The 17,621-nt window shown below is 43.8% G+C and overlaps 1 protein-coding gene across 1 annotated transcript; it reads left to right on the plus strand.

Moving 5' to 3' along the window:
* The first annotated feature begins 688 nt into the window (after window positions 1-688).
* On the plus strand, window positions 689-10,311 carry LOC121336682. The gene is made up of 7 exons (XM_041406045.1): window positions 689-745; window positions 5,321-5,471; window positions 5,926-6,019; window positions 7,129-7,247; window positions 7,805-7,947; window positions 8,594-8,791; window positions 10,148-10,311. Exons 1-7 carry the CDS (start codon window positions 720-722, stop codon window positions 10,257-10,259), a joined length of 843 nt encoding a protein of 280 aa, XP_041261979.1. The 5' UTR covers window positions 689-719; the 3' UTR covers window positions 10,260-10,311.
* The last annotated feature ends 7,310 nt before the right edge of the window (window positions 10,312-17,621 follow it).

The following is a 17,621-nucleotide window of genomic DNA, read 5'->3' on the forward strand; positions in this document are numbered from 1 at the left end:
CCTGCAGCTTTAATGTTTTAAGAAAAATATAATACAAAAACAGACACAAACCTGGCCTGTTGGTTCCCACCAAGGGAAGAATCTCTTGCTTTCATTCTCAGCTGCAAACTCGAAGACGGAAGCCTGGAAGATGTTCTTAAAATGGCTGAGCACATTCAAATGAGGCAAGGATGCCCAACAGAGCGAAGAGGTGCCCATAAAGAACTTTCCTGAACGTTACATAAAACCTGAGCCTCTTTAAGCATCTCCTTTTCATCCAACAGATACATTAATAAGGCCTTTAACAAGCCATTAATGAGGCAGGAGATCTTTTAGGCAACAAAAACACGAACTTCAAGTGGGCAAAACTGTGAGAGTGAAGCGGCCGGAGCGAGCAGAGCAGAGATTCAGCTGGATGATCACCTATCTTGCCACAGCTATCACCAGCCTATCTTTAGGCACCTTCTGGAAGGACAGTTCACTGATACCAGCTCGGTGAGGCCAGGAATTTGTTTGATGTGCTTAAGAGGCTGGTAACAATAGCTCCTAACGTGACAGCAGCGTTGCGAGGTGACAGCGTCTCCTTGGAGACAGCGAATGCATCCAGCCCCGCCAGGATCAGCATCCCGGCAGGTTCCCCCTCTCCAGAGGCCCTGGAACTCCCTCCCTGTGCAGGGCCAGAGATGGGAAGATAAGCTCTGCCCGTAGACAAATAGCCCTGTGCAAGATGTGAGGATTTTATGCAGCAGCCAGACATGTCTGAAAGGTAGGAGGGTGCAAGGAGACACGAACTTGTAGTCATTGCTTGACATGCTTTGACAACAAAGATAGAGTTACAGGATTGGGTGTCTTTTTAAAATGTACCAGCCTGTATTGCTAAAGGAGATTGCTGTGCAGGGAAAGCAGGAGTTCAAACAGAGCTGTTTTTCTTGGTGTCAGTGCCTGATTGCTGGAGGAAAAAGCTGTCCCAACAAAAATGTTGAGTTTGTTGTGAGAATGTGTGGAAGGCACGTGGATTGAGATGTGGGCTTTGTGTTGGTGCAGGCTGGATCCACGAGAAAAATGCTAGTTAATATGCTAAGAGTGTATCATTATGGTGATAGGACCTAATTAAGTTAATTATGTCTTGGGGGGGGGGCAATTTTATGAAGCATAAAGCAAGATAATTGATGCTACAGCTATCAGCAAGGATGCTTTGTAGCCATAACTTACAGGTGTGTTTGTCACTAAATTACGCTCAGAAGAACTGCTTCAAAGTGTTGCATAATGTCTCCTAAAACTCCTATAAAAATAATTGAAAGGTAATAGAGCATGCAAACACTATGTCCATATCTTCTACTCTCCTAAGTTCAGAGAATTCTCATAATAAATGTTTGCATACAAGCAGAGCTGCTCTGGAGCAGTAAATTGTGTGCATTTGAAATGAAGCACCGCCTGAATTCTGAGTTTGCCATCTCTTAAATACTTCACAAATTGTGTTGGTAAGTTACCCCTGCAGTTCATTTATGGCTTTGGCATTTCCATTGACTGGGACAACATAAATAATAGGGTGTTTGGAACCTAGGAGCAAGCACTTACGTGTACAGGTGGTTTGGGCAGGTCCAGAATCTCTCTTAGAGCCTACAAAATCAGCAGCTGTCACACAGTGATACAAACTCTTTGCTTTGGGAGGATTTATTGCTCTTTTCTTAGTTTCTCTAGTTTGGATTTATTTTTTCCTATTCCTTCAAGATGATCTTGAAACCCATTTGATTTGGTTCCTTCCTTTAGAATGGTGCACATTTTTCAGTTCCACAGCATCAGGACTGAATGAACTGAGATAATTTTGCTGCTAAATAAGAACCTGACCAGAGCTCCCTGAGCTCAACCGCAGGAGCAGGGCCCTTTCCATCAGAGGTGGGCTGTGATTTGGTGGGATGTAGCAAGCACCACGGGAATTCTGACTCTGGATATGTGAAGAGTTATAAATAACCCTACCACTTGTTCCCAAACCTTTTATCCATTTCAGATTTAAGGGGAAAGCAGCTGTGGCTCAGTGAAAGCTAAGCCTGCTGGAGAATGCCGATTCCTGAAGAGCAGCTGGGATAAGGCTGTGAGAAGCTAGATCAGACCCCAAAACTGCTCAAAAGCTGGGACAAAAAGCCTTTCAAATCCCAAATGCAAGAGTTTGCTCATAACCCCCTTTATCCTTACTCCTCTTGAGCTGAGCTCCCCATTTTCTGTGCAGCAGGGCTGAGCCTGTGCTGCAGTCTCAGATGTTTGTTTTTCGAGGATGCTGTTTCATCTGGAGAAAGGATTTGACTGACACTCCTTTTTAACAGCCAAACAGCTAAAATACACACAGGAGGAACTTTTCAGTCTGTTTCTCACTCAGTATCTTTCACTGGTGCAGTTTCAGAAGCAGCTCAGCTTTAGCTCTTCAAAGTCTTTTTGTGGGCTTTTCATGTGTCCTGCACTGAAAGGCGGCGGGACTCAGAGGTCCTTGCACTGCAGTCAGGAAACCTGGAGCATTCTGGCCTCTCTGGAAACCTGGCCAAGGTGTCTGAGAGGAGAACATTTCCCAGCCCCACCGCTGACACTGACATCCTGAGGAAGAGGGACTTTGATCAGGGAGCTCAGCAGTGCAGCATTTTCCAGGCTACAGCCCGATATCTCCTCAGTGGTGTTCTGGAAAAGGCAGGAGCTGTTCTGTTCTCATTCCTGACAGTTTGCAAAACACTTCAGGCACTGAATTCCTCGCTGGGACTTCCACTGAGGAGAATAATGTAAAATGTAAGGGGTTAGCCATGAGTGCTTCCAGTTACCCCCCAGCCTGTGCTCCCTCTTGTCAGCTCACATGGAGCGCCCCAGACTTCAAGGTGCCTGCAAAGAATTGTTTGGTACAGTTTTGTGGGGTTTTGTTTATTGCTGAGATGAAAAATAAATTTTGTGCCTGGACTTGGTGTCAGCAGCAAAGCTGTAGCCACGATAAGAACTGGCCTGAGAGCCAGCCTCAGAAATTAGGAGCTGGTCACACACAAGATTTTTTTCCCCCATTACCTTTTGAAGTTTCCTTTCCAAACCTCTATTACAGAATTCTTAAAATATAGTCAAGTACCTCTGCTTAAAAGACATCATAAATACTCCCCTGCACCCCCCAAAAAGAGGGGGAATGGAGGAATGCAATTGCCACAGAGGGTTTCCATTAGTGAAATTAATTCTTCTCTCATAAGAATTTAGGTCCATGATTTATGGTAACCACCAATTTCTCACTGCAGGCGAAGTGAGAGGAAATGACTCAGCCTGGACAGACATCATGAATCTAATTTTTTTTCCCTTAATGCTTGACATAATCTAGTGTGCTGCTCCCAGAGGTGTCATTGGAGATTCATATCCAGCCGAAGGGCCTCACAATCAAGGCAGGAAATTTTGTTCCTTTCATGCATTGTGAGATCTGTAATTGCTTGGAATTGCATCCTGCCTCCTTCATTGCCACTCCTTTTGCATCAATTCTGAAGCAAAATAGGAAGGTAAACAAAGCAAGAGAGAGGAAAGCTGCGTGGCACTTGGTCCTCCAGAAAAATCTTCTGTGGCATAATGTGGGGGTCCAGCTGGTGCTTATTAAACCCAGGCAGTTTTGAGATGAAAGATGTTTCTTTCTGTCACTCCTTCCCATGGAAATCTCACTACCCACCTGACTGGGGAAGTTGTATCCATCACATATTTATTTTTTTTTCTGGAACTTTATGTTTTACTTGCCATCACCAGTGCAGAGTTTTGTGAGTGGGTTTCTTGCCAGGAGATCAGAGAAGATATCATGTTAAATGGTTCAGCTAAAACGTTTTAGCCCACATTTCTAGGCACTGAGAGTGCATATTCCTGTCTCAGCAGAGGAGGTAGTATCTAGCTGAGAAGAAGGTAGGTTTTGAAAAGTCTTGCAGTTATAAATAGTCATTTGAATTCATCCTAAAAGATCACTTCCAAACTGAGCAAAATAACAGATATTTTTCTTAAACACAAAAGAATCTCTACAAATTTCCTTTGCTCTGATCTCATTTAACATACAAGGAGGCAAAAGCAGAACAAACAGCAAGATAGAGCTAAACAAGAATTCCCAGCACTTTTTTATTTTCTGGGGTGTTTTTTTTACCATTTAGCCAAAGTAAATCTTTCCTTCCCAGGGCTGCTGTGTGTGAGCTCCTGCTGCTCTCCAACACATACCCCCCAAGGGGCTGCTTGCCTCGAGGTGACCTCAGAAGGTCTCTCAGTAAATAGCTGTTATTTTCCAAAATACTGGACTCACATATATTCCTGGGAGTCACCTGCAGTTCACTGGGGCTGCTGTGACCCCATGAAAACCCCAGCAGAAAGCAGGAGGGAGGAAAGCTCTTTGTCAGGGCTGCTCCTGCACTGAGGTCACCAGGACACTTCTCCTCGCTCCCCAAACCATTTTAAAGCTGCACTTTTATTCTGTTTTATTCTATTTTATTTATTTATTTCAGCTCTTGACTGCAGTGGTTTTATGATGCTGAGGCTCCCTGGCAAGAGCTCCCTGAGCCTATAGAATAAACATCAAATTACAGTGCTGGATGCACACCCTGCCCAAATTAAATCATTGTTTTCAAGTGTTCTGTGGTAAATTCCTAAATTGCAGCTGCCAGCCTGCACATTCTTCAATCCCTCCGAAGCACAATTGGAGAAATTGCCCCGTTTGGGGTGTATAAAATGTGACTTTTGGAAGTGTTCTTAGGCAAGGGACTAAGAGAGCACATGAACACACGGCTTCAAGCTGGAGGTTGGACTTGGTAACCTTGGAGAGCTTCCCCATAGTGATTCTATGATTTGAAGACTCTATTGAAACAAAATTCAGCTTTTCTCCAGATCTCTGAGAATCCCCTAGAACATATCCAAGAGACTAAAATAAATATACCAATATCAGTAAAACAATGAGTTAAACCGCATGTGCAATGGAATGAAATAAACAACTGAGGTGTCTTTTCATCCAACCCAGACCCATAAAAGCAGGGCTCTCCTGGGCAGAAGGGAACAAACACATCATGCTGTTGAACAAGTTCAGCTCTCCATTTTTTTCCAAAACTCAGTTTTTCTAACAAAATGCCAGGAAATTCCTCTTCCTGATGTTTGGACACACCTGTGAAAGGCTCCTGTGTGTAAAGAAATGCAGCTCAGCTGAGGGGGCTGCCCATGGTCTGGCCTCAGGATGTGGCTGTTGCCTGCTGGCAAGTTCCACCCCCAGCTATTCTGTATTTTCTGTAATTATTTTCTGTAATTATAAAACAAACCCAACAAAATCTGCATTTCTCTGGACAGAATCCACACTGGCTCAACACCTCCTCTCTAGTTCCTCAGGTCTGACTACAAGCAACCAGAAGTTATTTAAATCCTATTCCTCCTGCTGCTCCGTCCTGAGGGATGCCCACAACATTCCACTGGTTTTACCCCAAAACAGAGGAGCCCTCGGGCAGAACTGGGAGCCCAGGCTGCCTTTCCCAGTAAGTGCTGGGTTTCCCAGTCTGATTGCAGGTTTGTAGAAAAGAGACCAAGAGGAGCTAAGGAAAATCTCCTCCTCAGCTTTGAAGAGGATTTTGTTTCCCTCCTTTTAACCTCCAGAGCTGGGGTGGGATATAAACAGGGTTCTGCTTTTTGGGGTGAGCTGTGGCAGGGGATTTGCCTCAGCCTTTGAGCACCAAACTGCTGCTCTGGGCAGGGGGACAGTGAGCCCTGAGAAGGCTCTCTCCAATATTTGAGCCAATTTAGGGATGAGCTGTGGCAACCTCCCCTGAGCTGTGAATTCCCACAGCATTTACCAGCTCCTGCATATGGCTCTGCCTGGGGGATTGCTGCTGCAATAAGGCCAGAAATAAGAGAAAATGCACTGCCAAAACCTCCAGAGCTTTTACTGATTCTTTTATATCTTTATTTTGCCTTTTTTTTTTTTTTTTTAAGCTTCCTTCTGACTCCTTCAAGTACCTTGGCTGGTGTGACATAGAGGAACACGGTGTTCGAGGAAATCAGCTCCTCTGTCCCCGAGTGAGGCAAGGTAAAGATCAAAAAGGCACTTTGACATTTCAGCCCCAGCTCTGTCGGCTCAAAGAGTGCATCCTTAAAAGTGATGAGCTGAAATCCTGCAGTTTGCCATTCTTTTGAAAAGGGGCAGCATTTCATCTCACACTGCCCACACTTGCTTATTTTTTTAATCAGGAAAAATTGCTTAATGTTTAAATTAATTAATTAAAAAAAAATTATTAATTACAAATTTAAATTTAAGTTTAAGTTTAAATTTTAATTTTAAAAATTTAACTAATTTAATTATTCTTTAAATTAGGAAGTTATCCTTTGTAATTTCCAAAATGAAAAACCACTGCCTGAACTGCAAATTGAAATTTTTAGTATTAATGTGCTGCTGATTACTTCTCTCAGAAGCTGATTAACATTTGACTATTCAGAATGCAGTAGCCATGTGCCAAACAGCCAAGCAAGAGGGAAACCAGTCCTGCAAACAGTGGCACATTTCTTGTATTTTAAGACTAAATTGGCTCAATTGCAATCTACAGACACACTCAAGAACAGATGGGTTTTAAAATCCAGTATTTGCATGTTTGGGAGTAAACAGTGGAAAGTTTCCAGCCAGTCCTTGCTTTAATCAGGAATTTGAAGATGCCCACAGCTCTAAACTTTTCATTAAGACTTTGAGGCTTAGTGTGTGTGTCTGCCTCAATACAAATGAGGTTTGGAGTGGGGCTGTTGGTTTTTGTCACTGCTCTGGAAGCTGAAACATTTTCCTTTCTCAGGACAATCAAAGGCTAACTCACAGCATGGCAAGGAATAAGAAGGATTTTAGAGCTCAGGTCCTTATGAACAACCCTTCAGAAACAGTTTTCATTCTGATCTGCAGCAGATCTGTCATTTACCAGCCATGCACAAAATCATCCCCACTGCAGATTGCTGGCTGAATGATGGGTCTGGAAATGGTAGAAAAATCTTCCCATTAATTTATATCTCAGGAGCCTGGAAAGTTACACACCTATAATATTATATATATTTCTTCATTACAGAATCTTCCCAGCAATATATATATATTCTTCCAGCAAGTGACTAAGTGCCAGTTCTGTATCACATCCTCAACTGTAAATCTTTTCCTCTGACCAGGGCCCTCAGAAGAAGAGCTGTTTTTCAGAAAAGAAGAACATACTCTGAAAAGAAGAAAACAAGTAACTGGCACAGAGAAATGGGAAAGGAGGCTGCAAGAGAACTGGGAAAACTGTGCTGTAAAACTTTCTCATTAACACTTTGGACTGTAGCTGTAAAGAAGCCAAATAATCATGTGCTGGCTGCTCACTGCATTTAATAGATTTAAACCTGTTATAAGGAAGGTGTCCCTGGCTGTGGCAGGGGGTGGAATTGGATGAATTTTGAATTCCCTGCCAACCCAGACCATTCTGTGAGGACTCCATGAATATTCATATCTGGCTGCTGCACAGAACTTTGGTGCCAGCTGAGTTTAGAGGCCAAAGCAATAAGCCACAACCACTCAGTCCTGCTCCCTCCCCACACTGGTAACCCCACTCACAGAAGAAGGAGGAGATGCACACTCAAATTCATGCTGGAGAGATGGTTTCCTTCTTCCTTTCAAATAATTAAGGAGTCCATCACTATGGTTCTGAGGTGGATTTGGCACTTGGTACCACCAATTGTTATAAGAGCAGCAGCATAAAATGTGTTCTCATTTTAACTACCTCTGACTAGTTCTGTATTTAATGATATAGCTACTACAAAGCAAGAAAAAAAAAAAAAAAGTGATTTCACTTATTTTTCCCCTCCCCAGGAGTTGAACCTTTCCTTCCAGGACCTGGGTGATCTTTACCAGGTGGAAAACTTCCAGAGAATCCTCCGCAGATTAATTCGGGTGGAAAAGCTTTGGTTGGTGGACAATTCTTTGACAGACCTCAGTGCCATAAGGTTGCCAAGGTAGACAAAATGCCCTGCTTCTATTTTCATGTAATCTGTTTCTATTTTTGTGTAATATCCCAGAAATCAATTTTTTTCCTGAATTGACAGCTGGAGCAGGCTCTTGAGAGCTGCCAAATCTGCTCTTGGGGGGTGCTGGAGTGAGAATCCATCAGTTTATTGCTGCTCTGAGCTCATGTCATCCCCAGGCTGAAAATACCCAGTGAGGAGATCACATCCCATCCCCTTTATTCCTGGGGAATAATTAATGAGTCCAGCCAGCTTCAGGGAGATCTGTGCCAAAAGGGGAAGTTGTTGCACACAGAAGGAATCTCTGTGAAGAGATGGGGAACACAATCCAAGCAGAGAGGCCAAGCACGACCATGACAACTATAAATTTATTTTACCATCCATCTGTTGCTACTCTGCTGTTGTGTATTTCAGTGTATGGAGAGTTGTAGTATTGAGAACAGAAATAATGATGCATCTGTTGTACAATATAAAAAAATAAGGGAGTATAAAGTGCAGGGATCTGATCTGGCAGTCTATGACTAGGCAAAACAGCACAAAATGTAATAAAAAACATGAAATGTGTGTAAAACCCATCCCTGTTGTAGGGATTCTGTCCCAGATGTGATAGTGATGCCATACACTTTGTACTTTACAGATGCAGAGAGCTAAATGTAAATAAAAACCACTTTACATCCTTCAAACAGCTGCCAAAGATCCCTCAGATTCAGCACTTATCTCTCGCTGAAAATAACATCACAACCCTAAGTGGGATTTCAGACTTCAGACACACTCCACTGGAATCCCTCATCCTCAAGAGGAATCCCTGTGAGTTCCAGGAAAGATACAGGCAGCTGTAAGTCTGACCCTCTCGTGGCTAACAAAAGTGATACACACAAAAAAATGTTTGTCAGAATTTCGGACTAATGGGATCTCAAACCCAACAAGCCTTATGAAGAAGCTTTTTGTTTTCATGTGGTTTTAATGCTCTGAAATGCTACAGGAACGTGGCTTAGTGAGCTATTATGTGATAAAATCTCCAAACATTCAGAAACTGCCTATGATGCTTTTTAATGGCATGAGTGGCAGTTCTGGTACTGAACTGAGGCCATGGATCAAGTTTAGAGACAGAGAGCAGGGCAGATAAATTAGATTCCCTTTATTAATAGAAATCACCTATTACTCAAACTCTCTTCAGTCTCCTTGCATCCTTGGTGGGTTCTGCAAGGAGCCTAAATTGCATTACATGTCAGGGCTGGAATCAGGAGGGTGTCTTGAAAGATGGGAGCAAAAGCAGGAGAAAATGAAGTTCCCTTCATTTGATTTCTCTGGATTCCCCCTGCCCCTGTGGCAGGGCTGTGGGAGCAGCCCCTGGAAGTTGTGCTGCAGGCTTTGGGATGGGCTGGAGATTTAACAGAGCAGCCTCAGACACTGGAAATGCAAATTCTAATCCGAGGCATTACAATCCAAGAAAATCCAGGACAATATGATCTGTTCTAAACCTCACTCAGAAAATCTGCATGGTTGCATGTTTTGCCCCACTACAAACACAGCCAGGTGTTGATATTTTGAAGCTAAGCCTCAGAGAATGTGTCTGAAATGCGACACATCTCCTCCCATTGTTCAAAAAAAATAAAGGAGAAGTTTGAAGAAGAGTTTAATGAAAACATTTCTGAATTTCCAGTAAATTTCCCTTTAGTCTTGTGGGCATCCCTTGGCAGCGTGGTGCTGATAAAGGCAGGGAGGCAGATATCAGCATGGAAGGGGAAAAGTACATTTTAAATGATGGATTTCACCTTTTATTTGCATATCTACAAGTCCAGGAGAACAAAAGTAGATAAATCACCTTTTAACAATTCATAATTGTGTTTCTACTCTCAATCTGCCAGTTCTTAGGGCAATTAAATATTGGTACTATTTGGTATAACTCTGGTATTATGTTCATTCTCAGTGTTGGAAGACAGATTCCTGAAGTGCTTTATTGGGTCTGATGATATAAAGGTGGTGCAATGGAGTGAAATCTGAGAGTTTTAATTAGCTCTTTATCAGATAAATTCTGCAACAAATGACAAATCAAGATTTCCAACAACCCAAATCTATTTTAGATAGGTTTGAATCGACTGTTTCTTTTTTTATCAGTGTCTGTTTTGTTCTCAACATTTCCCAAGATTATTTTTCTCAATTTCTGTTTTTTCTTTTGTCTCTCTTTAAGTGTGTTCTCCAGTTTGCCAAACCTGAAAATACTGGATGGTATCCCAAAACTGCCAGAGGACTGCTCACCCCCTGAGGTCAGGTTTTATTACAGAATGTGTACTATACTCTAGCACAGGATTTTGGTAAGATCACAACTGTGCTACAATCACCTTGCTTAAAAGAGACTGGGAAGCCTGCTTATGGAGGTTCTTTTTTTTTTTTTTTTTTTTTAAACTGGTCAAAGAGATATCAAAACAGAAATAAAACATTTTTGAGTGCATTTGTGATACCAAGTAAGTATGGGTATGGATGTGTATATAAGACATAATGTTCTACTGGATATATGAGTTTATTAAATTTATTATTAAAACTTATTATTATTTATTATTAGCAAATTTTAAATTTATTATTAAAAATAGTGTGTGATTTTCTCATCTGGGAACTCTGCGTCAACAACAACTCACAATTATTGACTCCTACTGCATTTAATTAGAACATAGCCAAGCTCAGACCCCAAGCTCCTTGTGGGGAATGACACAGGGATGAACACCCAAAGAAAAGGAAAACAAATCCCACAACTGAATAAAAAGCCCCACCAATGTCCAAGTGCTCTTTAATGAGGAAAAGCTGAGCCACCCCAACCATTTTGGCCCTAACAATTAAAAAAGATCTTGCTTTGGAGTTTGGTGTGGCCAGAGAGCACTGGGGAGGTAACTCCTGAAAAGGAAAGGAGTTTTTTGTCTGGCTGCTGGCATTGTTTGGGGATGTCCTGTTGTTTAATGGAGGCTCCTCAAAGCAAAGCCACAGGAGGGGAAGACCTGACAAGGGATTTGGGTATCTGGATGCAATTATCCCTGAGAGGTCTCTGTCCTTGCCTCTGATTGATTTGCTGTCCAACCTTTAGGGTTTTTTTTTCCCAGCCAGCACACAAATAGCTGTGCCACCAGCAGTGCAGGGGGAGAATGACAGAGCCTGGAAATGAAGCCAATTAAGGGAATTGCCTGATTGCAGAGGCAGTCAATAAATCCTCTGCTGTGTGCTGGCTGCAGGGGCAGGTGGGTTCAGCTGCAGGGAGCAGCAATGAGAGCTCAGCAGGGCTCTGCAGTGGCAGGACTTGGCAGCAGAGAGGTCACAGCAGCCCTGTTCAACATCTGTGCTGCACCCAGGCAAGAGAAATCGGCAGCTTGGAGAGGTTTCAGGCTCTCCCTTAGGGCTCTCCTTGCCTCTCCCAAAACAGGTGATCAAAATATTGCACGAACGAAATCAGGTGATTTTAAATGTGTTGCAAGGTCTGGCTCAGAGGATTTTCTACTGCTGGGACAGGAAAAGGCAGTGGAGCACTGCAAAGAGGGGACAGCTTGGTGGTCACCCTCGGGAAATCTTGAATTTTGGAGAAGAAGAGCAGGGCTCACAGGGCTGGACCAGCAGATCCAGTCAGTGGGATCCAGCCCAGGGAGCAGAGCAGACACCACAAACCCCTCCATAAACACACCCCAGCATCAGGAGGGAAACTCAACAACACACAGCAAGGAGCTTTTTGTGCTTTTTCAAAGGTTCAGAGAGAGGTGGTGTGGTTTGCACAGAAACAGCAGGGCTTTGGAACAGGGAAACAGAACATTCTGTGTGCACGTGGCAAACTGGTCCAGAGAACTGCAATGCTTGCTGTGGAGGGGATGAGAACTGACAACATGAAAGCTCTCTGCGGGCTGAGGATGGTCTAGAAATGAATCCAGATACCCTGTAACACGTTATCATTATAAAGACCCCCTGTCGTGTCAGGGAGTGGAAGGCTGAACACAAAGGATATATTATTTTATAATTATATATTATATATTTATAATTATAATAATATATGATATAATTATATTATTATAGAATATATTATGGTGATATATATTATATAATGATATTATGTAATATATAAATAATATATTATCACATATAATTATTAAGTTAATTATGAATATATTATATACTAGAATATATTATTTTCAGCTGAGGATATGTGTGAGAAAACACTGTGTTCCTGGAAATGAGGCAGGGAGCTAGAGCAGAGGGAAGACAGAGCCTGGAGGACCTGCCTTACTGACCACCTGACCCTTAGTGACCACCTCACTGCCCACCTTGCCCCTGCTGCCCACCCTCCAGAGGCTTCCCTGGCCAAGGCAGGAGCAGAGAGCAGCTGGGCACTGCTGTGGCTGTGGCTGGGAGCAGGACAGGCTCACAGGCTTGTCCCAAGCCCAGCCCCTCAGCAGCACTCAGAGCTGCAGTCACAGCACGCAGCACTCAGAGTGCTCTCTCCCCAGAATCCAGCACCACAAAGCGAGGCTGGGATGGGAAATTGCTCCAGTCCCGTGGGCAGAGGTTTCAGTTACCAGCTCCTGGTAAAGCTCCCACCCACCTCTTGCAGATGTAATTAGGAGCTGCTCCAGGAACAGGCTCAGGGGCTCTGCTGCTTGCACCTGAGTGCTGGGTCAGCCACGAGAGAAAGGCACAGACACTGATTTATTCTTCCCAAACAGGAAGCTGGTTCTGCTCTCATCATTTTTCATTTCGTTATTTTAATGCTCTGGCTCTGAGATCCCAGGGAAATATGAGGTAATTCTGGGGAGCCTTGCTGATTTTATTTAAAGTGCATCCAGGAGCAAGAATGTGGTGGTGATGTTTGAGTCATTTTACTGTGAGGAGATTTAAAAGGAGATCACAGAACAGTTTAGGTTGGAAGGGACAGAAAAGCCCATCTAAATCAACCCCTGCCATGGGTTGGTCAAATCCCCATCCAGCCTGGCCTGGGACACATCCAGGGATCCAGGGGCAGCCACAGCTTCTCTGGAAAACCTGTGCCAGGGCCTGCCCACCCTCCCTGGGAAGAATTACTTCCATCCATTCTGAAATGTAAAATAACAGCTGCCACCAGTGAGTTCAGTATCAAAGGGTCATGAAATCAATTTCCAATTACTTACAGATTCCTTTTAGCCTGACATTTCATGAAAATTTTGCAAAGTGTTCCCAAAGTCTTGCTTAATATCCTAGGACAGGTCAAGGGCTGATGAGCCCAAAACTGTCTCATTTAGCTGTCTCTTCACTTCTCATTATCTCTAAATCTCTTGCTACCAATGAGAAAAGTTTGAATAGAAAAATTTGAGCAATATCAGATTAAAAAAAAACCCAATCAACTAACATATTAACTAAATGAACAGAAATAAAAGAAGATTTTTTTTCATTTAATTATTTGTTGTGATCCCAGGAGTTTCAGGGTTTAAAAGATCTGTAATTATTACAATTCATGGGTCACGGAAGCAAAGTTGTAGCAGAGAAGTTGTACCGGAGAAGAAACCATCAAGCCAGGGTTGAGTTGAGCTGTTGGGGCTGGGCTGGACACGATGATCTTGGAGGTCTCTTCCAACCCAGTGATTCTGTGAAGGCACTCACAAAGCAGGGATCAGGTCACCAAAAAGGGCACAGTGACGCTGTTAACCTTGGAGAAGCAGACCACTCTCCCCAGAGAACCTATAGTCTGAGTATATCAGCCTGTGTTCATTTGTTCCACCATTTCCTTCCTGGCTGATTAAAATCAAAAACCTCCTGGTCTGTGTGAGGCAGCTTTCAATCATCACCACTTAATTTTTGCTGTTCAATAAAGCATTTTCAGCTTTATTTCTGATTATTTCCTTGCTATCAACACCAGAAAGAAAAATGAATTTATTGACTATGCTGACTGGTACTTTGATCTGTTTGGATACATGTATGGGACAAGCAGAGGCACATGGCAGGAAGCATGGTGGAAATAAGCTATTAAGAAATCCCAGATCACTCATTTTTTTAATTTGTAATCTATCATTCCAGACAGATTTGGTTTGGAATTGCCAGGTACACACTATATTATGCCATTGAAAGCCTTGAAGGTAAGGAAAGAAGGTCATCAACAACAAATGCTTTGGTAAAAACAGCCTAAAAAATAAATGTGCTAACCTAAACAGGGATGAGAGAAGCTTGGACAGTAATAAACTGGGAATGCCCAGAAGGTTCATGATTAGTCAAGCTGCAGGAAATGGTCCAGTCAGCCTTGGGGAGTGAAATCCTAATAATTTTTTTTTTTTCTGATTCTCTTTCATACTGGTTATTTTATTTTTACTATGTGATAACATATTTCCCATTCCTACTCTCCACAAAGTCTATTTTTTTCTTGTAGGTTTCTATAATTACTTTTTACAACCTGAGCACTGAGCCAGTTTAAAGATGCTCCTATTAAAAGATGTGGATGGTGAAGTCAGAGTTCCTTTGATGCACTTTAATTTTCTGTATAAAATGTACAACTCCCCATTTTCCTGAGCCCGAGGACACCCAAAAAAGCATCTTCACCTGTTCTCAGGGCTCCCAGCCAGTTCTTGGCTCTCACCTCCTCTCAGCATTACACACCTCTGAGCTGTGCTCTCCCAGCTCTTGTCCTGCTGCATTTTCTGTGCCAGCTCAGCCCCTCCTGTGGCTGCAAATCTCTTCCCCACGTTGGGCTGGTGCTTCCCACGAGCCCCAAATTCCATCCCAGGCTGTCTCTGGGTGCTGCAGACCAAAATATCCTCCAGGCTGAGCTGTCCTCTCCTTGCCCACTGCCTGCTCCTGCCCTGCAGCTCCTTCCAGGGCCACCAGAGCATTTGGGATGTCTGGAGCTGCGTGGACAAAAGGAAATGGGAGGTGGTGCAAATTCCGTGGGATTAAACAAATCAGAAAAACACCATCCTGCCTGTACAAGCCATCCCTGTTTGTCTTTCAAGGGCAGAGTTCCTGGTGAGGACAGATGTCTAAAAGCAGGGCATGTGTTCAGCTTGGTGGGTGCTTGGAATCTAAAAGGCAAAGAACAAGTTGTTCAGCCCTGCTGCATTTTTTGGTACACTCAATTCAACATTTTACCCGAAGTATCAGCAGTTTGCTCTCCTCTGCTATTTTGTTTTATCTTACTGTCTTCCTTTAAGCATTGCAGCAAATACAACAATAAAAACAGAGCTGAAGCTCCAAAGGGTAGATGAATGCCTGAGGAAAAAATGGAATACAATGTTAATTCTACAGAGGGGAGTGCTCCAAGTGTTTCTTGTGTCCCATGCCACAAAGATGAGGCAAAAATATCCCAAGATTTTTGCTGTGCCAGTGTCACACTCAAGCACTCTGAACCAAAAATCTCACAGCGTCAGAGTGCCTAATTATTGTGTTTGGTGCCTGATACTTGTCAGTTGGAACGTGCCAGAATAAATCCATGGTGAAATTCTCTGCAGATGTAATCCCACTTATTCTAGCTGGGTTTATTTACACCACAGATGCCTGACAGTTATTGAAGAGGCCATAATTCAATGTTCCTTAATTCTGCTTTTAATTCTGGACCTTCACAGCAGATTTAGGGCCATACCTGGATGTCTGGAGCAGTTCTGGTGCTGGATGCAGCACTGGTGAGCTCAGGAGGGAGCAGATCACAGGAGGAATCATCCCCAAGTTTCTCCAAGCACCACCACAACTGTGTGGCTCTGCAAAGCCCTGTACAGCATTCCCCGCACTCACTGGGGGATATGGAATCATAAAATAATGGGATGGCCTGGGATGGAACAGACCTTAAAGATCACCCAGTTCCACCCCTCAGCCATAGGCAGGGACACCTCCCACTGTCCTGGGTCACTGCATCCAGCCTGGCCTGCAACAATTTCAGGGATGGGAAATTCACTGATGCCTTGTGCAGGCTGCCCTGGAGCAGAGGCTGGCCAGAGCTCCAGAATAAAGCAGGGATGGATTCAAAGGATCTCCTCCATGGATCCACCTTGGGCAGCACCAGAGCCCAGCCAGGGCTGCACCCAAGATGAACCCAAATGGTCCCAAAATGCACGAGCGCTCACGGGGTCTCTCCCTGGGATCAGCTCTGCTCCATGTCAGTGTCCAATTCCAGCTCCAGGACTGAACTGAGTTCAGCCTTCCTCCTCCAGCCTCTTTGTGTTGTTTTAATTAACTTGTAATTAATCTCTTTCATTTAAACAAATTGTTTTCCTCATTTACCTAGAGTTGCATCCTTTAATTTGCACTGGGGCTGCTTGCAGGAGAGCCAGGGTGCAATTCCAGAGAGGAGGAATCACTGCCCAGACATCCTCAGCTCATCCTTCCCTAGAGGTGAAGGGAACTCTGCTGTCACCAGCTGGGACAAGGCTCATTCTGAACCACAGGGCTTTGCAGCTCCCTCAGAACCAATTCCAGCTATTCCCTGGAGTCTCCTTTTCTTCATTTCACTGTTAGAGCAAACCCCATTGACTGGAAGAGAAGATATTCACAGAATTAGGGGCTCATCTATTTGAAAGATGTCTGTTTGAGCACTGGGAACTGTCACTGCCATTAACATTGTCTCGGGTGAAATAACGTGACCTGAACTATACAACAATGAGAACTGGAGAGAGCAGAGCAGCCAAAAAACCCTGGCCAATGAGCTGAAGTGCAGCTGCCAGAAGTTCAAATGAATGAGAAAAAAAACCCTGTTTTATTCAGTGGAATGAACTACAGCCAAAAGAAACACAGATTTCACAGAGAAACACTGAACTTTTTGACAATAATAACCAGCTGCAATTTGCCACTCTTTCTTCCTTAAGCCATTCTGGGTCTCTTGGTTGTTGAGTTTTTGCTGGAAGTTGTACCCAGCATGCCTGAAAGAGCCCACCTGAGGGAGCTGGCACTAGGTCTTGGCTTTAAAGTGCCTTTTTTCCTCTTCGTGCTAATTTTTTGGGTCGTGCAAATTATTCTCCAGTGCTTCCTGCAGGCCTCAAAGAATTCCATTTCATAGGATTTCTAAAAAGATAACATCCTCTTATTATGGAATTATGGAGCTCCTTAAAATTGCCTAGATGTTCATGTTAAAGGTCTCTTTTAGTCCCAGTGTGCTGGTTCTGTACAGGGAGACTCCCAAAACCCTCTGCGGGGCTGAGCACACTCAGGGCACCCCACAGATCCCTCCCAGGCTGTTTCTGCTGGGCACTGCTTCACCATTTCTTCCTAAGAATTATGAAATTCAAGTTTCCCACCTATAATTTTGCCTTCAGGTGGAGCCCAGTGGATATTTCCACTGCCTGTTTTGGTAGGGTGTTAGCAGGGAGCTCCAGGAGCTACCTGAGCTGTCATTAGGCATCACTCCCTGCTGAGCTCCTCTCCCAGGTGTATCTCATTGCTGAAATCATTGTGGTGGTCAGGTGGAGTTGACTCAGTGCTACTTCGTGGGTGGAAAGGATGGACACCACCTTGGCCAGGTCAGGTTGGAATGGATCCTTCTGGGGCTCCCTGGACCAGCCTTGCCCAGGTAAGGGGAGATCCTGCACCCAAAGGTGCCCAGATTGCCCCACAAAGTGCTGTGCTCAGCAATGCTCAAGGGCTGGTGCCTCACGTTTTAGCTTTTCTATATTTCAGGTTCTGTTGGGGCATTGCCAGTTCCACCAGGATTTCCCTCCACATCCCCTCTGTCCCCCTGGGTGTGCTGG

Source organism: Onychostruthus taczanowskii, unplaced genomic scaffold (assembly GCF_017590055.1).
Source record: "Onychostruthus taczanowskii isolate IOZ18803 unplaced genomic scaffold, ASM1759005v1 scaffold24, whole genome shotgun sequence".
In the NCBI taxonomy this organism is placed as follows: Eukaryota; Metazoa; Chordata; class Aves; order Passeriformes; family Passeridae; genus Onychostruthus; species Onychostruthus taczanowskii.